The following is a 21,473-nucleotide window of genomic DNA, read 5'->3' on the forward strand; positions in this document are numbered from 1 at the left end:
GTATGGCTCGGACAGACAGCAGGGCCACTGGCAGTGGCACCAGGATTTATCCCCACTGCTTGTACTGGCTGTTGGGGAACCCATTCTCTTTGGATGGATACCTTGTTCAGCCTAGATATAGTAGGAAGGGCCTTGGACCTTCCTCAAAACAATGTGCCTTACCCTCTCTGAGGAGTGGATGGGGGATGGGGGGAGGTAAGTGGAGGGAATGGAAGGAGGGGAGGGAGTGGGAACTTGGATTGGTATGTATAATGAGAAAAAGACAGTTTGTTTTCTTTTTTAACAAAATAAAAAAAGAAACTGTACCTATTAAAGTGTATAATTCAATTAAAAAAAAAAGATTGGTAGCTCTTTTCCCTGGCTGTATTCAAGTCAGGAGGAGAAAGCTACAGACCCAGAAGCCCACGGGGAAGGAAACTGGTACTACTTGAGCATAAGATTGTCAGGAAGCCATCTTGTCTTCCACCAGACCAATGGACAGATTAGAAAAGGGACTAAAGCCGGCAGCGGTGGTACACGCCTTTAATCCCAACACTCAGGAGGCAGAGGCAGGTGGATCTCTAGGAGTTTGAGGCCAGCCCGATCTACAAAGTGTGTTCCTCAGGACAGATTCCAAAGCTACACAGAGAAACCCTGCCTCAAAAAAAATAAAAAAATAAAGACATTATTACCCTCATTTTAAAGCAGAGAAACAGAAAGTAGATCAGAGAGGATAAGTAACCAATCTGAGATTCCACAGCTGAGGTCATAAGTGAACATCTTTCCCCTATAATCCCTGACTTTGGACACCCCCTTCAAAGAGACTGTAGAACACATAGAACATAGACCCTTCTCCATTACATGGAAGGGTGACAGCAATTAAAGCAAAAGCACCTTCTTGCCCAGAAACTTAGTTTTACCACGCAGAAAATAAACTCCATGTGGCGTTTCTTCGATGTCCATCATCTTCTCCTAAGTAAACTGGCACTGCCAGGAGTAGACATGTCTTGTTGTCATTTAAAAAAGAACTGTTATTAAAACACCTTAAATGCCATATTCTGTAGATCTCTGAAGTGTTTGAAGGTGATCTATCTCTCTCAAATACATCTCTGTTTGACCTTGTAAACATTCCTAATATGTTTCTGAAAGTCCCAGCCGTGGGCTGACATTTCCTGGGTACATGCTATTGGGAGACAGGTGCCACCCAGGACCCCTGAACCAGATGGGGCCTCTCAGGTCACAGTTATAACGGGACCCCAGGGCCTCAGTTTCCCATCTCTGAGATGGGAATTCTTTCCTCGTCTTGTGTCACAGTTCCTGTATGATCAAGTAACTTGATTGGCCCCAGAAGCTCAGTATCTGAACATTTCACAGGCTCACTGTGAGGTGACTCATTTGACTTTCAGATTGTTTCTTTGGATTCTGTCTTACTATTAATTTTCTGTGACAAGCTAATTGACAGGAAGCAACTTAAGGAAGAAAGGGTTTATTTTGGCTCACACGGTGAGGGTACAGCCCATCACGACGGAGGTCATGGTAGCAGGTGCATGAGGCAGCTGGTCACGTGGCCTCCACAGTCAGGAAGCAGAGAGAGACCGATGCTGGTGCTCAGCTCACCTTCACAATTTTATTCAGTCCTAGGGGATGGTGCTGCCCACAGTGGGTCTCCCAGCCTCAGTTAACCTAATCTAGAGACACCCTCACAGAAGTGACAGACAGGGTCTTCTAGGTAATTCTGGGTCCTAGAGAGTTGACAATTGAGATTAACAATGAGGGATGCTTGGGTTGGATTTACTATGGTCCCCAGACTTCACAATACCCCACCCAAGAAAAATGTCACATCCCATAATGCACTGGCATTGTATTGTGGAAAACAGCTTTGTGACTCTCCTTACTAGGTGGGGGTCCTATTTCTCAGGTGAGAAAACCAGGGCCCGGAAATAGTTCAGGTCTGATCACTTGGCTCCAGAACAGCGTGGTTCTCAACCTTCTCAATGCTGTGACCCTTTAATATAGTTCCTCACATTGTGGTGACCCACAACCATAAAATTATTTTGTTGCTACTTCATAACTGTAATTTTGCTACTGTTATGAATCCTAATGCAAAGTCTGATAGATGATCTCCGTGAAAGGATTGTTTGACACCCCCCCCCAAAGGGATCAACCCCCACAGGTTGAGAACCATTGCTCCAGAAAGTGGTGGACGGGTTTTCAGCTCCAGTGATGGCAGCCAGAACTTGAGGTTGTCCCAGCTTTGCCCCTGAAGGGACAGCTTTACTGTGTCATCCTGGTGGCCTCCCTTACCCATGCAAGGAGGAGAAGCCTGGGATGGACCAGTCTCCTGGCTAGAGTAACCAAGGTCGTGTGGACAGGCCATGAGGAACGCGGAAAGAAACCGATGTTACCGGGGTGGTAGACAAAGGCATTGGTCGGAGGGACTGAGGCCTCACAAGGTACCCAGGGAGGAAAGCGTCAGGGTTCATTTCAGCCATTTTTCTTCTGGTGTCCTCTGGGATATTAACACAGAACAGAATCACGTACTTGCCTGCTTCGTTTGTAAGGGAATTCTCTAAATTTTATTTATGTTATTATTGGTTTTTTTTTTTTTAAAGATCACCATATACTAGGTTTAAGTTTCTCACAGGATGGGTCAATGAAAGTCCCGGAGCCGGCACAGGAGGGTCTCCCTGTGTTTTACACAGAGGTCTCTCTTGCAATTGAAATAATTTAGCCTGGTGCACTTCACACCTTTTAAAGATATTCCCCCCCCCCCAACACGCCTGTGTGGAGGTGGCCGAGATGGAAAAAACTGCGCTGTGTCTTTAAATAGGGAGGAGCGACCGGCAGAGCCGGGCTGTAAAAAGGCTAATGCGCTGTGGAAGAGTAGGAGTTTAATCTAATTTAGTTGGAGGGTGTCTGTCTGCGGTGTTGTTTTTTGGAGTGTGGGAACAGAGGAGGGGAGCTGCCCCCTTGAATGGTCCCTTCTGCGCCAGAAGCAGTGGGGAGCCGGGCGACGCCAGCGATCCAAGGCCGGGCCTTGAAAGAGGATTAAAGCGAGGCTTGATTTGCAATTCACACGAAAGCGCCCCGCGAACCTCTGGTAATATTTCAATCCACATTTCAAGGGAAGTGGCCTTAAAATAGCGGCCTAAATTGTTCTGCAGCGGCCTGGACACTCCTTCATGCATTTTATGATGCCGAGGGCTGAGGGCTTTTTTCTCTTTGCGCCTCTTCACCCCCACCCACCCAGTATCTTACAAATGGTGTCCTGACATGTAATTAAAACCTGTCCTTAAGTTTGGGGCTACCTGCACTCCTTTTGTGGTATGAGGTGTGTGTGTGTGTGTGTGTGTGTGTGTGTGTGTGTGTGTATGCTTGCTTACGCATGTGTTTGGGCGTGTTAACTAAATATCACCTAGGGTGACTTAAAGGTATTTACTATGAAGAAAAAAAAAATAGGAGAGAAGGGTGGGCCCAAGCCCAGTTGGTTGGAAAATTGAATTCTCTATGAGCGGGACCATGCTCCTTCCTTTAAGGAACCGTTTGGAAATGCAAACAGAGCTTTCAAGAGTTTTCCAATTGGATTCCCCAAATAGGAAGTTTCCAGAAAAAAAGGTCTGTCAAGGAGAAGCTACCAAGATCAACTTTAAGGAACCAGACACGGCCCATCTTTAAGCTGGTAGACAGGATGTTAGTGTCTTTTTATGATCTGGGTTCGTATCCCACACGTTTACTTTGCAATTAGCTTGTAACAGGTTAAGCTTCTGGCTTAATTTCTCTTTATTGTAGGAGCCGCGCTATTTTTTTTTCTTAAAAAGATTATTTGGGTCCTCTCTAATCCCATTTCAGAAAACCTCTCAAGAGTTTATGGTTCCCTTCACTCGACCTACTAAGGAAGGATGCAGCTGTGATTGCTAGTGAGACCAGTGGTGGTGCACTTTGTTTTTTTAACTTCTAACTTTGCTAGTTTAAGGGGAACGAAACAGGCCCTTCCTTTTAACTCCCCGCCACTTCCAAATTTATTTAGCTCAAGACACTGCATGGGTACTCTCCTTGGGTGACAGTCACAAGGACTTTAAGACTATCGACAGAGGGTATTCTGAGACTTTTTTAAAATGTAGATATATAAGGAGATTTGGGGCCAAAAGTATCCTTTGCTTTAGGATGTTATTTTAAAAATCGTGTTTGATTACAAAGTTTCATTAAAAATCCTTGCTCAAAATTTTAGAAGCCTAATAAGATTCCCATTAATTTAAACATAGCCCTATTCCCAGGCCAGCCCCCAAAGCTTTCCCTTCCCTCTTTTATCCCTGGTTAAATATGTAAATAAAATGTCTAAAGTCGTTCTTCAAAGAAGACAAAAGAAAAAAAGAGCTGAGGGGAGAAAGACAGCCATAAAATTCCTCCCAGCTCTCCATAACGCTTGCCAGAGGGGGGCCAGTTTCCGAGCCAGGGCTGAGCAGCAGGGGACCCGGCTGCTCCAGAGTAACTCATCTCAAATCCCACACACAGGAGAGAGAAAAATAAAATATCTTTTCAGCTGGAGCCATCAAAAGGGTCCTTTCATTTATTAGTTGAGAGTTGTCTTCCACTCTCGATATCTCAGGGCCCTTATTTTTAGGTACTAGTGTGTATTTGTTGCTTTTTCTCTGGGTTGGGCAGACGGAAAAAATTGTTAGCTTTTTTCTTCTTAATATATTTAAAGGGGGTGGGGAGAAGAAAGCAACGTGAAGTGGTCATGGCTAAAAGAATAGGTCTGAACACTGTAGAAGTAACCAGAGCATAAAAAGACCAATTACGTGGGGCTACCTCAAACAGCTCACACCCTGCTCCGGAGCTGAACTCACCCTGGCGCCTTCCACGCCCGCCCCCCTCAAGAGGGAAATAAAAAAAAAGAAAATAGAACAGAAGGCAAAAGCGTCAGGAAGGACCCCATGTAATCCTGTCTTAAAGCTGAGCGATGGCCCAGGAATCTCACCTAACTGAAAAGATTTTTAAAACAGTTTACTAGATAAACTATAAATGTCCAAGCAAGCTATTCTTGTACAAGTTGCAAACTCTCACCACACATCGGGTTTTTCTTGGGTAACTAACACGGTGGTGGGTAGCTATTCTGACTGCGTTAACCTCAAACCTCCGGACCACTGTTTCTCTGGACCCAACTTCCTCCCAGCGACTCCCGTGAAATGCAAAGGGACCTGGGGATCCGAAGATGGGGCCAGGAGCCTGCCCCGGAGGATCCAGGGGTTCTAGTCTTGTCCCAGCCTCAGCTCTGTCCATAATGTCTGACAAATCAGATGGAGAAGGAAAGAAAACTCCCCGGGTTTCCTACAGATGGGACGCTGACTCCTCTCGTTTTAATTAGAAGCCGATCTTCGGGAGGAAGCGCAGGGCTGGGCAGGGAGAAGGGGTCCTGGGCACTCTCGCTCTTAGCTTGGCTGCTGGAGGCAGCTGGCCACCGAGGGCTTCCAGTCGCGTGCGCACCTAACTTTGCCCTGGGGTGCGCAGGACGGGGAGAAAGAAGTGCAGCAGGAGGTTTAGCTGTCCTTGTGCAGTTGGGGGAGTCCGCACTGGAGGTCCTGGTAGTTTCCAAAACACTTCAAACGCCGACCTAGATGGGGGGCGGGAGGTGTCCGTCTAAGGAGAGAGTAGGGCACCGCCCAAGGCTCCATTTATCCAAAGTCAAGAGTCTGTGACAGGTGCCGCACCCCAGTACTCTCAGACATCCAAGGATTGAGGTGGGCTCCCACGGTGCACTCCCTCTACGGGGGAAGAACGTGGAAACTCTGTGTCCTTACCACAGACTAGCCCAAACCCGAGGGGCGGGAGCCAGCACCGCAAGACGCAGAGGCTGCGTGGGAACCAGCGGTGCGCGCGTAGGCCGGGGCCCAACCTCCGCCTCCCAGGAGGGCGCAGGCCAGGCACATCTCTCCCCAAATAATATAAATACTCGACTTCCTATAATAAATAAACCCAACCGCTTGGAGAAACCACGAACAGCCCTAGCGCGATGGCCCCAACACGGTGGCCTTGGAGGGGCAGGGGTCACCACGATTTAAGTCGAGGCCCTCTTTCCGGGGTACTGGGTGTCAGCGGCCCGGAAAGTCTCCTCCCCATCCCCTCCCCTCTTTCTTTGAGTAGACCTTGCAGTAGAGGCCCTAAACTCCGGCTTCTCAGATCCCCTCCCCCTCCCCAGCGTTCGGCCCTTTTGAAATTTCAAAGGCAGCCCCTCCCCGGAGCCCGCGCCCCGCGCCCCGGGCAGCAAACCCCGGGCCTGGGGTAGATGCGGGCAGCTTTACAAGCCGAGGGGCCACTTTATGAGCACGGTTATAAAACGCAAATCCCTTGTCTCTTTGAAAGTGCCCTCCGCCAGGGACCCATCATAAAAGTAGAAGATGCGTCCCCAGCCCCCAGCCCCGGGTGAGGACCACCCTTACCCGGGTCCCCGCTAGTATCCAAACTTCCCGTAACCTCGGCGTCCTTGGGGTACCGGGGATAATCCCGAGGGGCCCCCCACCCTGGGTAGAGAGCGCAGGCGGAGAGGCCGGCAGGAGGTGAAGTTGGAGGCTGGGGTCCAGCCCGGAGCTGGGGCTGAGGGCGGAGGCTGCCCGGGGCGCAAGGCTTTCTGATGCAAAGCAGCGCCGGGGCGGGGCGGGGCGGCGGGCGGCGGGCGGGGGCGGGGCCTGTCACCAATAGGCTTTTTCCCCCCTTTCCTCCCTCTTTGCTTCTAGCAAGTCTTCTCATCCCGGGACGCCGAGATAGAAACAGCTGCCGGGGACGGGAGGGAGGAACGCCTGGACCCGGGACCACGGTGCGCCCGCGCTTCCCCACCGCGGTCCACGAACGCGCGCTCCCGGAAGAAGAGGCCAAAGTTTGCGCACTGAGCGGCGCTAGCTCCGCCGTATTGTTTGCAAACTTCGCTCCCCTCCCCCGCCGCCCCCGACTCGGCCGAGGCCGCGCACTCACAGCAGGGGCCCCGGGCGCCGCGAGCGCTCGGGCCAGGCTGGACGGGCATGCGCGGGGGCCCGAGCCGGGGCGCGGAGCCACGGGCAGCAGCAGCCCGTGCCCGGGAGCGACGGCCCTGAGCGGCGCGGGGACACCGCGGGCTCCACCATGCAGCACCCGGGCCCGCGCCTGTGGCTGTTGCTGCAGGTGATGATGGGCTCGTGCGCAGCCATCAGCTCCATGGACTTGGAGCGCCCTGGAGACGGCAAGTGTCAGCCGGTGGAGATTCCCATGTGTAAGGACATCGGCTACAACACCACCCGCATGCCCAACCTGATGGGCCACGAGAACCAGCGTGAGGCGGCTATTCAACTGCACGAGTTTGCGCCGCTCGTGGAGTACGGCTGCCACAGCCACCTCCGCTTCTTCCTGTGCTCGCTGTATGCGCCCATGTGTACTGAGCAGGTCTCCACGCCCATCCCCGCTTGCCGGGTCATGTGTGAGCAGGCCCGGCTCAAGTGCTCACCGATCATGGAGCAGTTCAAATTCAAGTGGCCGGACTCCCTGGACTGCAGCAAGCTCCCCAACAAGAACGACCCCAACTACCTGTGCATGGAGGCACCCAACAACGGCTCGGACGAGCCCAGCCGGGGCTCTGGCATGTTCCCTCCACTCTTCAGGCCCCAGAGGCCACACAGCGCGCAAGAACACCCGCTAAAGGACGGGGGTCCCGGGCGCGCAGTCTGTGACAACCCGGGCAAGTTCCACCACGTGGAGAAAAGCGAGTCCTGTGCGCCTCTGTGCACTCCGGGGGTGGATGTGTACTGGAGCCGAGAAGACAAGCGCTTTGCTGTGATCTGGCTGGCCATCTGGTCGGTGCTGTGTTTCTTCTCCAGCGCCTTTACAGTGCTCACCTTCCTCATTGACCCATCGCGCTTCAAGTACCCCGAACGTCCCATCATCTTCCTCTCCATGTGCTACTGCGTCTATTCGGTGGGCTATATCATTCGACTTTTTGCTGGCGCTGAGAGCATCGCCTGCGACAGGGACAGTGGACAACTGTATGTTATCCAGGAGGGTCTGGAAAGCACTGGCTGTACCTTAGTCTTCTTGGTACTTTACTACTTCGGCATGGCCAGCTCCTTATGGTGGGTGGTTCTCACCCTCACTTGGTTCCTGGCAGCCGGCAAGAAGTGGGGCCACGAGGCCATTGAAGCCAACAGCAGCTACTTTCACCTGGCAGCCTGGGCCATCCCGGCTGTGAAGACCATCTTGATCCTGGTGATGCGCCGGGTGGCAGGGGATGAGCTCACTGGTGTGTGTTATGTGGGCAGCATGGATGTCAATGCTCTGACTGGCTTCGTGCTGGTCCCGCTGGCTTGCTACCTGGTCATCGGCACTTCCTTCATCCTGTCCGGCTTTGTGGCTTTATTCCATATCCGGAGGGTGATGAAAACAGGTGGGGAGAACACAGACAAGCTGGAGAAGCTCATGGTACGCATCGGGGTCTTTTCCCTCCTTTACACTGTGCCGGCCACCTGTGTGATTGCCTGCTACTTCTATGAACGTCTGAACATGGACTACTGGAAGATGCTGGCCACCCAGCACAAGTGTAAGATGAACAATCAGACCAAGACACCTGATTGTCTGATGACCACCTCCATCCCTGCTGTGGAGGTCTTCATGGTCAAAGTGTCCATGCTCCTGGTGGTAGGCATCACCAGTGGGGTCTGGGTCTGGACTTCCAAGACCCTGCAGTCCTGGCAACATGTGTGCAGCCGGGGGCTAAAGAGAAAGAGCCGGAGGAAACCAGCCAGTGTGGTCACCAGTGCCGGGATCTACAAAAAAGCACAGCACCCTCAAAAAACTCACCTTGGGAAGTATGAGCTTCCTGTCCAGCCTTCAGCCTGCGTGTAAAGGCCGCTGGGTGGGAGAACAGGACAGAGCCTAATCAGGCTGCTCTTCTTGGCTGGGTGGTTGTTGTTTAAATCAAAGTAAAAAGTATATATATGCGTATCTATGTATATGTGTATATATAAAGTCTACCTTGAAGTTCAGAACAATTGATACGCTGAAAGTAAAGGTTCCACTCTGTTTGCTGCCTCCTTGAAGGGTCACTCATTACAGAAGGAGCCTCTTGTGTAACTGACGTGTGGTAACGTAATTGATTCAAACATCCTCTCAAGAAAACTTTTGTTTAGGCCTCAAACACACATCTGTGTATTCGGGCCTTGCTGTCTGCTTACAAACTTAGGGTCGAATAGCTCCTTTGAAAGCCAAAGAGCTTTTTGGGGGGCTTGCAAATGAGCCACCCAAGGGCTCCCCCTTCCCTCTCCCAGCAAGGCTGCTGTATAGGGGTGGGATGAGGAGGGGGACGAAAGAAGGGGACCCTGAGTCATCTCTACACACCAAGGCCTGCAGGTCCCTTAAAGAGGGTCTCTTCCCCCCCCCCAGCCTTCATAGCCATCTCTCTCCAACATAGACCCCCCCAACCTAACACTGAAGAATTTAAATGGTGTGCAATACATTTCTTTTTTACATTTTCCCCCTTGCCCCATGAAAATAAAAGAGAAAAAAGTATTTTGTTGTAAATAAAAGACAACAAAAGAAATCATCTTTCAAAAGAATTAAGAGGCCCAAGCCTCAGAAAACCCTTCAGCCTGATACATTTTGTGGCTTTTTAATGGAAACCAAGCCAGTGTGTTCTAGTCCTTGGGACTGATTTGTGGAGAGGAGAGGGGAGGGGGAGGGGGAGGATCGGTGGAGAGCACCCGGAGGGCTTATTGACTCTTGGTTGTTAAACAGATGATTTCCATGAGTGGTCTCAAGCACTTGACAAGACAAACTTTTTGTCTCCAGCCGGGGAGGGCAATGCCTGCCTCTGTATATCTGTAATATATGATATTTTTCATGCTCCACTATTTTATTAAAAATAAAAGACATTCTTTAGTTTGCTGCTAGTCACTGTGCCTCGATGAGGGAAATGTTCTCTATTTCCGGGCAGATTGTGGGTTGTGCAAGCCTGGCTGGACTTTGCTGGCTGTGTCTCGCCATGAACCTGGAGACAGGCAAGTTCTAAGGCTGGCAGAATGAAGCACCTGGAAGTTCAGAGGTGTATGTGCAGGCGGTGGGTAAAGTTAGGGGTGACTCCTGCCAGCAAGCCTTCATGGACATTGACTGCTGAGCCCATATGCACCCAGGAAGCTTCCCCCTCCCCCTCCAGAAACCAGCAGAGGACAGCCAGCAGTATCCGCCTGATGCACTGTGTGCACCAGTCTGAATGGACCACGGTACCGCAGCTCTGGGGCCATCCTGTGAGTTTTCAGAGCTGGCCAGGTTAAAGGGGCACTAAATAACGTCACCAGCAACAAGGTCAGAAGCTTGGCCCTCTTCAAGCTCCCAGCATCCTTTATGCTCATCACTCAGACAGCTACAGGGCCTAGTGCAGACTCAGGGTCTTCTACACTAAGGCTTGAACTCTGACCTCAATAGCTCGGATGCACTTTGAACAATTGGAGTCCTTCTGAAGCAAAGACATCCACTCAGGTTTAGCTTTCTGAAGCAGGTGTCAGGAAGGAAGTGTCCCCCTCCAGCAAGATCAGGCCTATAAAGGACCCAGAAGGGTTGGGGAAGTTTCACAGGGTCATATGTACAAGCAGGACAGGTGACCTGAACCGTATGGGAACAAGTTCTAGAAATCAGAATGTCAGGCAACTGGACCATTAGTGAACATAAAACCCAGAATACAGAATCTTGGAAATAAAACCTCTATGCTGACCCTCACCCCCAAAAGGTGACACTGAATTGTGTGTGTGTGTGTGTGGTGTGCCAGCTGACCAGACTCAGACTTATCTGTCGCCCTGAGCTGTTGTTAGTTGTGCAGACTTTGAAAGTCCATCCAGAGGAAGGCCCAGACAAGAGCATGGATTAGGCCTTTCTTGTTCCGCGGTGAACCTGTTTCTCTGTGGTTCCATCCCTACAGTGACAGGGATCCTGTGTGGCCAGGACAAGCATTCCTTTGCCACAGGCCATGTGAGAGCAACCTGAGGCTTCTAGCACGCATGTTTCTTGCACTCTCTTGTCCTGTCTCTCTCAGCATCTGTTTGCCTCTTGCAGATGAACACTGGACCGAGGCCAGACCAGATCACTGATTTTAAGAAAAGCATAAGGTTTAAAAGTTAGAAAGCTGAAACCTGTGCACATATACGGTCATACACATGCACATACGCACACACAAACTTTTCTTTGGGTCCCTCAGCTCTGTACGGACCCCAGAAGGGAACAGCAGGCTTCCCTCCAGGACCACAGCATAACAGGTGGGACCAAGAAGTGACTGAGTTAGAAGTTCCCCAGGGAAGGTGAATGTCAAGGTCACACAGAACCCACTCAGCTCTTGGCTCTTCTACCACCTGTGGTTGCCCACAGGTTATGCAGGGAGCAGTGACTTCTGGAAAACTTCAGCCTGGTAGAGAAGACAGCAGCTCACATCTCCTGAGTTCCAAATACTGGGGAGGTGGTCCTGAGGCAAGAGTGCCCAGCAGACTCGAGAGAGTCAGCATGAATGACTGCAGGGCTCAGTGAGGCAGCCGGGTCATGCAGACAGCTAAGGCAAAGTTACAGGTAGTGAATAGAAACCCCATTGAGAAGGTGACAGGCCGGGCCTGACTGGCACCCCTCATATACCCAGCACCAAAGAGAATATCTTGTCCAGGCAGTATGGGCCACAGTGAAAGAATGGGGATGGCAGTGGTGGCCATAGCCTAGGCAGGTGTGGTAACTTCTCTGGCCCACTGGTTCAGGAAGTGACCCTCAGCAGATGGGGGTGGGGGAGTCAGCGGTGGGGGAGAGACGAGAAACACCGGGTTTCCACGTGTCCAACCCTCTGATAAGCAAATACACAGTTCAGAGACATCAGGAGTCCAGCCCAAGGTCTCAGAGCTAAGGCCTCCAGAAGCTGCCGCTCCCAGCCTAGCCTGTGAGCAGCTGCAGCAAGAAAGGAAGGGAGGGTGGGTCCTCTAGAAGAGCCTACAGGTTCACATGAGATCCTCCAGGTGGTATAAGAAGAGGTCAGTTGGAGATGAGAGGCTGAGACAGAGCTCTCCAGAAACTCATTAGGGAGGGGACATGGGTGTTGGGGGACATGAGGAGGAGGGGCAGGTGGGTAGACACGAGGAGTGTGCCAAAGAAATGGCCTCAGACTCCAGGCTGCTCTCTCTCTCTTGTAGTACAATAGAAGATGGTTTGAATAGATTCATCCCTGGTGAAAATTAGTGTCCCAGATGGGGACACGGAAGCTACCAGAGCCTCCCAATGGGGGATGAGCAGACTTTCCTCTGCTTTCTGTGTCCAACTCTGGGCATCTAGAGGAAGACAGAATGAACTGGCAGGCTGGTGCTGGGCTACCCACCATGGAGCCCAGGCTTGTTGCCTCCAGACCTACATCGCCATAGGAAGACCAAGACGTCTTCTCTGAACAGTAGAAAGAATCCTATTTCCCATATTCTTTTAGCTAAGAAGGATAAAAAAAGGTACACAGGCAAGAGCAACTGAACCCAGGGAGAGCTAGTATCTTACAGTTGAAGGTTGAGGAACGCTATCCAGGTCAGGGCTGAATAAGGCTTGCCTCTGCCGTGCCCTGGCTTCCAGGGTCAATGAACCAGGGCCTGGTAAGACTGGGAAATGTTCTACCTCAGTTTCTATGTCTGGATGGTGGGCATGGGATGGTGCATGCTTCCTGGTACCTATACTCACTGAAACTCGTGTGTGTGTCTGTGTATGTGCATGCATACACGTTTGTTTGTGTGCAAGGGTACACACGGATGAGCTTACAGGTACATTTGGGGGCCAGAGGTGGACGTCAGGAATCTTTCTCAATCATCGTTTTATTTGTTTCTTAAGATTTACTTGTTTTTATGTTATAATTGTGGGCATTTATTTTATTTATTTTTATTTTATAAACAAAAAGAGTGTTTTGCCTGCATGTCTGTCTGTCTGTTTGTGTGAGATTGCCCAGTCCCCTGGAACTGAAATTACAGACAGTTGTGAGCTGCCATGTGGGTGCTGGGAATTGAACCCAAGTGGAAGAGCAATTGGTGCCCTTAACCTCAGAGCCATCTCTCTAACCCCACACATAGGTGTTTTGACTGTATGTGCACAAGCGCGCAGAGCCCCTGGAGGCAGTGTCCCAGGGAGCCAGAGAAAGGCGTCAGGTCCCTTGAAACTGAGATTACAGATGTTCTGTGAGCCTCCATGTGAGCATGGGGAACTGAACCCAGGTCCTCTGGAAGAGCAGCCAATGTTCTTAATTGCTGAGCCATCTCTCCTTATTGTTTGTTCTGGGGTTTCCTCCCTACACCAGGGGCTCACCAACTGGCTAGACTGACCAGCCTGCTCCGACTATCCTCCTGTCTCTGCCTCTCTCACCCTAGAATTATGAACATACACTGCCGCCCCCCAGTACTGACGGAGAGATAGGGGTTCAAATTCCTCTGAAAGCTCCAGGAGACAGGATATGAATTCGGCACCACCCCCTGTGCAGCCCGGTGCCACAGTGGAGCCGGCAGGGCTGCTAATACTTTCATTGCCCCTCCCCCATAGAGTCAACCTTGCATTGCTAATGGTCTCCGAAGAGAACGAGCTATCAGTACAGAAACACTTTCCCCGATGCCAGGCCCAGGATTTCCGAGAGTACCCTCTGATCTTGCAAGTGTAAAAGGCAGCGCAGCGGCTTCGCAGGGTGAGGGGGACCGTCGCTCTGCGACTTTGAACACCTTCACATCACAGCCACCTCCCAGGGACAAGGGCTCTGTGCTGACTCCTCCCCGCACAAATGGATGGCTCAGCAGCAGCTTGGAGATGAGAAATGCAGACAGGCTGCAGGCCAGCCCTGGGATGACATGGGGCCGGGGGGTTTCATGTTTTATTAAGAGTGCGAAGGCCAAGCTGGGGGGAGGAGGGATGGAGGCGTTTGAAATCCAAAAAGAACGAGTTTCCATCAGGTAGGTGAGCTGTTGTAATTGGGGACATCCCTAGGAAAATGACACGGTTGAATCCCTGGCAGATCCTCAGCAGCCTGTGGGAACTTTCAGAAGTCATCGTATCTTGCCTTTTATTAGGAGACATTTTTAATTAAAAAATGGGGATTCTCCGCCTGTCCTCCAGGGGCTTTAGTGTCTATGAAGGGATCCAAAGCCATTCCTCACCCGGCACGGGCCTCTGTCTAGAAGGCAGTTTCTTCTGGGAGTCTTTGGGGTAAAGTCCCCAGCCTGAGCACTAGACAGCATCTTAAAAACTCTTCTTCTTTTTTTTTTTTTTTTTTTTTGAAAGACTTTCTGGTCTTTTAAAAGGACCGGAAAAAGCAAGGCAGTGCATGCCTGTAATTCTAGCATTTGAAAAGTTGAGGTAGATGGATTGCCAGTTCAAAGTCAGTCTGGGCTCCATACAGAGACCCTGACTCAAAACCAGAAAAATACTCTCTCATGGTATCCCGAGAACCTGTGCATTTGTCCCAAACAGACACATAGTTGGCCAGGTGCAGCATTTCCCCTGCCCTGCTGTGGCTCTTCCGAGACTATGTTCAACCCACCAAGATCCCCTCTGTCAACAGGGTCCTTGAAGGCTGGCTTAAACTAAACCTGGAGGCAGAACTCAGGTCACTTGCTTTTCCTTGTTTGACATGAGTGATTCTGATTTGGTTTGCTCTTCTTGGGAGACACGTCTACATGAACAAGATGGATTGTTGATGGAGCAGACAAAGGTGGGCTGTAAAAACTTGTTGTCCCCCATAGCCACCACTGAGAACCCACTGTTTTCCATCAGTGAGGGCTAGGGCTCTCCTGCATTGGCCTTCACCCATTTCCCAGGTGAACAACAGACACTAAAGAAAATGGCCCCACAGGGAGCAAAGAGATGCATTGTTTATTCTGAACTCGCCTTTAGAGGGCTTTATTCTTTTCAATGAAAAAAAAAATGTCACAGGCCCTGGGGAGATGGCTCAACAGGTGAAGTACTTGCTTTGTAAGTACGAGAAGAGGACCTGAGTTCAGATTCCACACCCAATGCCAAGGGTGGCTATGTCTGTCTGTAATCCTGGTTTTGGGATGTAGAGACAGGAAGATCCTGGGATTTGCTGGGGAGCCAACCTAGTCCAATGGAGATCTCCAGGTTTAGTGAGAAACTGTCTCAAAAGAAAAGAAAGATAAAGATGCAAGTGAAGAATACACTATGTCAACCTCTCGCCTCCACATGGACTCATGGCAGCATGTACATTACATATATATACATGTGCACACACACACACACACACACAAGAAAAGAAAAGAAAAAGTAAAGATAACACATATAGCCCAGGTGTTAAAGCAATGTCCAAGTAAGATGCCCCTATGGCTTAAGGAAAATGCATCTGAGTTACGAAGTACAACAGTGGGGGACACAAGAAGAAGGCTGAACTCATAGGGGAGAAGGGGCTGTCTTAGTTTTGTTCTCTGTTGCTGTGAAAAGAAGCCTTGACAAAAGCGGCATGAGGGAGAAGGGTTTATTTTGCTCACAAAGCCAGGTTACAGTAGTCCATCATGGCAGAGAAGTCAAGGGAGGAACTCAAAGCAGCTATCCTAGACATCCAAGGTCAAGAGCAGAGAGACATGGATGCCGGAGACAGAGGCATTATCACAGGAGTGGAAACTATAGGCATTTGGGCACTTTATGTAACTTCAGGATCTGCTGGGGCCCGATCCTGTCTATACCACTTCCTTTGGATGAAATATTGCTGGAGTGCACGTCCTACTTCATGGCTTGATGGGTTAGATAACACCCAGTTCATGATGGGAAGCTCAGGGTGCACGGTAACCTGGTGGCCTATTTTGAAGTGTTCGGTTCCCACTAAGGCCCAGTAGCAGGCTAAGAGCTCTCTCTCAAAGGAATGCCAGTTGTCTGTAGGTAATTGTAGACCTTTGCACAAGGGTCTTTCTGTGATTCATTTACCTGGATCTGCCAAAGGCTCCCAACAGCATCCCTGTCTGTCACTGATAGCTCACGGACCTCAAATCTGCTGGATTGTATGATCCAGGTAGTGGAGCAGCCTGCACAGCAGCCTGGACCTGTTGAAGAGCCTTCTCCTGTTCGGGGCCCCACTCAGAGCTAGCAGCTCATCGAGTCATTTTGTGTATGGGCCTGAGTAACACACCCTGGTGAGGAATGTGCTGTCTCCAGAGTCCAAATAGGCCCACTAGGCATCGCACTTCTCTCTTGATCGTGGGCGGGACCAGGCGCAAGCACTCCTCCTTCGCTTTAGAAGGATCCTCTCTGCACACCTGCACCACTGAACTCCTCCACATTTCTCTGGGGTAGAAAGTGCTTGAATTTTCGTTGGATTTATTTCCCATCCCATGATACACATAGGTGCCACTAGCAAGTTTAAGGTGGTTGCTGCTAACTCTTTCTCGCTTGATCCAATGAGCACAATGCCATCTATACAGTGGACCACTGTCACGGTTTGTGGAAGAGGTGGGCGGTCAGATCCCTTCAGCCTGCATGATGAGCCAAGGCAGGAGTATTAGCATACCCTTGAGGAAAACCTGCAAGCGTATACTGCTGGCTTTATCAGCTGAAAGCGAATAGCTTCTGGACAGGTATTGAGAAAGAGGCATTTGCTGGATCGATAGCTGCCTGCCATGTACCAGAAGATGTGTTAATTTGCTCAAGTAAGGACACCACATCTGGTGGAGCAGCTGTAATCAGAGTCACTACCTAATGAATGGTTTGATAACCAGCTGCCATTCGCCATGAGCCATCTGTCTTCTTCACAGGCCAGACAAGAGAGTTAAAGGGCAATGTGGTGGAAGTCACCACCCCTGCCTCTTTTCAAGCCCTTGAAATTAGTGGCACTGATTCCTATGACACACACACCCCCACCTTCTAGGAAAGAGCTCAGACATGCTGAGGGGCTTGCAGAGGATGGAGGAGGTACAGAATGTGTGGTAGAGGAGCGCAGTCATAAATACCAGCTAAGGTCACGTGACCGGTTGCAGAACTGAGGTTTGTAATTGACATGAGTGTTTCTGTCCTGTTTTGTTAAGAAGATGCTTGGGCATGCATCCACAATATTAAGCCAATTTCTGTCTGTTTTATTTCTTTACTGTGCGATAGAACATATGGATTGGGACAGTATCAGTGGTAAAGCGGTATAAATCTATATTATCATTTTCAGGTTATGAGACACTGAAGGACTAAGCATTTCTCAAGGGACTCTGCCTCCTGTCTTGAGGGATTACATCTGCATTGATATGTAGGGCAGCTGTGGTATGTTTGGAAGAACTGTGGTCTTGTTATCACTCTCGTTTGGAAAGGAAGCAAGAGCCAAGGAGACGTGATGAGATAACAAGTTGGCGAGAGGGGTCGGGTAATTAATCTTGGTTGTCAGCTTGACTAGATCTGGAATCACCCAACAGGCAAGCCACTGGGCACACCTGTGGGGAGTTTGCTTGACCAGTTTCATTGAAATCGGAAGAACTACCCTAAATATGAATATGGGGGTACCTTCTAGAAGCCCAGACAGAAGAAAGTCCAAGAAAGGAAAACCTTTGCTTTTGGCCTGTTCACCTTCATGCAGTGTTGGCAAGTTGATCTACTCTGTTGGCATTTTGATGTCCCCATCATTCGGTGCTGATAGAGGAAGCCTCTTCAACTTTCTCATATAGACTGATGACCCAATCGGGAGTCCTACAGGCCTTCAGTGCCAGGTGGACATCCAGCCTCTCTGGTGTGAAAGCAGTCATTGTTGCATAGCCCAGACAGTATCATATCGTGTAAGTCCATCCAACAACCCTCTATTTTATATATATGTATATTATATACATATTGATTCATTTTAATGGTTTTGTCCCTCTAGGAAAAGACACATATGAGGATGCCTGTCTTGCCTGCTCAGAATGTGAAAGTCGTCAGTGTTCCTGCTGCAATCATTTCATGGCCATGAGGGAACAGGGCCAATATTAAAGGCAAAACTCTGACAGGTACTAATCAAGAAGCAGCCAGCCTTGTTATGACTTCATTAAACTAAACGTTTGTACCTCCAGGCTTCTTGTTAGGCAAGGTAATTAAGTGCCTGGTTTTTTGAATGTCAGCACGTTGAGCCTCCTGTTCTTAGGAGAGTCATCCAGTCCAGGGCTCCTCAAAGTTTAACATGGACACAAATCAATTGGAACTTTTGCTGGAGTCCAGATGCTGATTTGGTGTCTCTGAATGGACCCAGGTCACATTTGCAAGGAGGTTCAGAACCCTTGAAACATGCGGATGCTTCATTCCCTCTATAGGGAACAGTCACTGCATCCCAGCAGGCGTCTGGTGACTGTAAAGAAAACATAAGACCAAATTCTTTTTTTATTTTTCGAGACAGGGTTTCTCTGTGTAGCTCTAGCTGTCCTGGAACTAGCTCTGTAGACAATACTGGCCTCAAACTCACAAAGATCCTCCTGCCTCTGCCCCCTGAGTGCTGGGATTAAAAGTGTAAGCCACCACCACCCAGCAAGACCAACTTGTTAAGAACCAAACAGCAGAGGGCTGGAGAGATGGCTCAGCTGTTAAGAGCATTGCCAAAGGTCCTGAGTTCAATTCCCAGCAACCACATGGTGGCTCACAACCATCTGTAGTGGGGTCTGGTGCCCTCTTCTGGCCTTCGAGCATACACACAGACAGAATATTATATACAAGATAAATAAATATTAAAAAAAAAAAAGAACCAAACAGCAGACAATCATGGGAGATGTGGGTCAGCTGCTGGAGTGTTTGCTAGCAGACACAAAACTCTGTGTTCCAGCCGGGCGGTGGTGGCGCACGCCTTTAATCCCAGCACTCGGGAGGCAGAGGCAGGTGGATCTCTGTGAGTTCGAGACCAGCCTGGTCTACAGAGCTAGTTCCAGGACAGGCTCCAAAGCCACAGAGAAACCCTGTCTCGAAAAACCAAAAAAACAAAACAAAAAAAAAAAAAAAACTCTGTGTTCCATCCCCAGGACCAAATGAGAGGAGTGGTGGTACACATGTGTAATCCCAGAACCTGGGAAGTGGAGGCAGGAGGATCACAAATTCAGTGTTAATGTACAGCTATGTAGAGAGCCCAAGGCCAACCTGTCTCAAAAAAAAAAAAAAAAAAAAAAAAAAGAAAAAAATAGAGGAAGGTTGAGGATGCTGAGCTATGGTCCCTTTGGCCCCTCTGGAGCAGGGAGAATATAGCTCAGTCCCTTCATAGATTCATTGAGCCTTGAACTTCAAACCCACTGTGTGGTCTTTCCTGGATAGTTCCTGTCTTGGTTGTTCCTGGCTATCAGTTAAAAACCCAACACCATACTTGCAGACACAAATGATTTAGAAAGTTCACAAATTAATAATAAATCCACCACATTTGAGTAAGCATTCAAGGGAAAAACAGCTCTGTAGGATGAGAAAGGACAGGGTCTGCTAGGGAGGATGCCAACTGGTTTCCTGTAGTCATCAAATTGTCACATGACGACCATGAAGACAGGAACATCAAAGGAGTGACATGTAAGACATAGAGAGGGGCTGGGGAGGAGGTTCAACGGTTAAGAGAGCTTGGTGCTTTTGCAGAGGACCAGAGTTTAGTTCCTAGAACTAAAGAATGGCTTTTAAAACTTTTTTAATTACATTTTATTTATTTAATGTGTGTGTGCATGCACATATGCCATAGCTTATGAATGTAGGTCAGAGAATCATGCATGGAGGTCAGTTTTCTCCTTCTACCGCGTGGATTCCGACGATGACTCAGGTTGCCGGGTTTGGTAGCAGGCACCTTTAGCAGAATTATCTAGCAGGCCCCTTTTTATTTTGAGACAGGTTGTCCCAGTGCATTTTGAACTCACTCTATATATAGCCTGGGGAAGGCCTTAGACTTGCCATCTTCCTGCCTCCGGCTCCTGAGTAGCTGCCATGACAGGCCCAGCCGGAGGTAAATTTTCTTATGAGCTTATCCAGAAATACTTATTGCAGATTCAGAATCAAAGCTGTTTTTTTTCAAAACTATGGTCTGGTGCCATAAAAATGTAGAATTCTGTAAGAAAGAAAAAAGAGTAAAACATAAATGTTTAAAGGAAAACTGAAGAGACAGAGTCATAGTTCCAGGTCTGGGGCTGGCAAGTCCGCAGGAGTTTGGTGGCCCTCACCCTCACTGCGAGGACACGGTTATTTCTCAAACGCAGTAGCACTCCACTCTTTTCAAGATGGTGACTCCAGTATCTGGTTCCTATGTCGCGAGATGGACTCTGCCTTACTCAGGTAGAGATATAAGTCACCCATCCGGTGTAGAGGCATTGGTGGGTGTCTGTAACTACATCCTTACAGGATTCAGGACCCTGCCTAGCAGCCCCCAGGTCAAACAAATGTCACTAGCAGAAATTGGGAACAATCTGAATGTATGTCAGCGAGCTGGTCCCACCAGTGAGGGGTGGGTGATGGAGGCTTAGAGCAGAAAACGCCATGTAACCAGTAAGGTGATCCATGGTATTGGCACCTCCTGGGCAGACGGGCCACACCGCATTGCTGAGCAGGCCTGGCTTGGCTGGGACAGACCAGTGTGGGCTCTTCTTCCTTATGTGCGTGTCTTCTCCTTCTGATCCACACCCCATGCCTTGTCAGTAGTTAGACATTCTGAAAAAAAACCTCTGCTGTCCTGCAAACAAAGCAAGTTACACAGGACAGGGTGTGGCTTGCGTTTGTGTTTTTGTAACGCACGCTTATATCCTGGGAATGAGGCTGTTTAGAAAACGCACTCCCAGCTGGTGGAGATTTTCTCACTTTCGATTTTTGACAATCAATGTGCGTTGTGAAGAAAGAGGGTCGGAAGGGAGATTGGGTATATAGGTGGTAGATGAATGGTCGCTTGATGATGATGTAATGTATATATAGGTGGTGGATAGACAGTTTACAGATGTATAGACAATAGATGGAATGTGATAGATGATAGTATATAGGTGATGGGTGGGTAAGTTACCACTCAGCTCGATGCTTACATGATGGGGAGGTAAATGATAGATAGATGATAGATAAGTGATTGATAGGTCAATAGCTGATAGATGATTGTTTGATAGATAACTGACGATTGAAAGACAAGAGAGGAAAGATGTTTGAATAGATAATTGAGTGGCAATAGATGATTGATAGACAACAGATAGATGACAAATAGCTTACAGATGATAGATGAATTAAGTAGATGGATAGATAAGTGATTGATTGATTGCTAAATAGACACTATCCAGCTGTAAAAACATCAGGACACTACATATACTACCTACTTCACTCTCTGCCAATCAAACGCCCTCTGAGGCTAAGAAAACAGACAGCAATGCCTGGTGAGCCAACTGGTCAGTCGACCCACTGGCAGAGAGAGGGTCCTCAAAGCCCCATTCCTGCAGTTGCTCCCAATGCAGAGGGGGCCCCCCAGGATCAAAGGACATCCTGATTGTTCAAGATAAATCCCAGTACTGCTGTTGATTACAGAGGTCAACTCTCCTGCATGAAAATGGGGGCAAATGATGAGAACTCTG

At 49.3% G+C, this 21,473-nt stretch overlaps 1 protein-coding gene across 1 annotated transcript; it reads left to right on the forward strand.

Moving 5' to 3' along the window:
- Positions 1 to 6,754: 6,754 nt before the first annotated feature.
- Positions 6,755 to 9,469, forward strand: Fzd10 (frizzled class receptor 10). Its single transcript, XM_005344524.2, has one exon. It carries the CDS (start codon positions 7,093 to 7,095, stop codon positions 8,839 to 8,841), a length of 1,749 nt encoding a protein of 582 aa, XP_005344581.1. The 5' UTR covers positions 6,755 to 7,092; the 3' UTR covers positions 8,842 to 9,469.
- Positions 9,470 to 21,473: the final 12,004 nt, after the last annotated feature.

Source organism: Microtus ochrogaster, chromosome 2, assembly GCF_000317375.1.
Source record: "Microtus ochrogaster isolate Prairie Vole_2 chromosome 2, MicOch1.0, whole genome shotgun sequence".
Classification (NCBI taxonomy): domain Eukaryota; kingdom Metazoa; phylum Chordata; class Mammalia; order Rodentia; family Cricetidae; genus Microtus; species Microtus ochrogaster.

Excerpts from the sequence above, each read along its gene's own strand:
- Fzd10 (XM_005344524.2), top strand. The coding sequence starts at position 7,093 with ATGCAGCACCCGGGCCCGCGCCTGTGGCTGTTGCTGCAGGTGATGATG.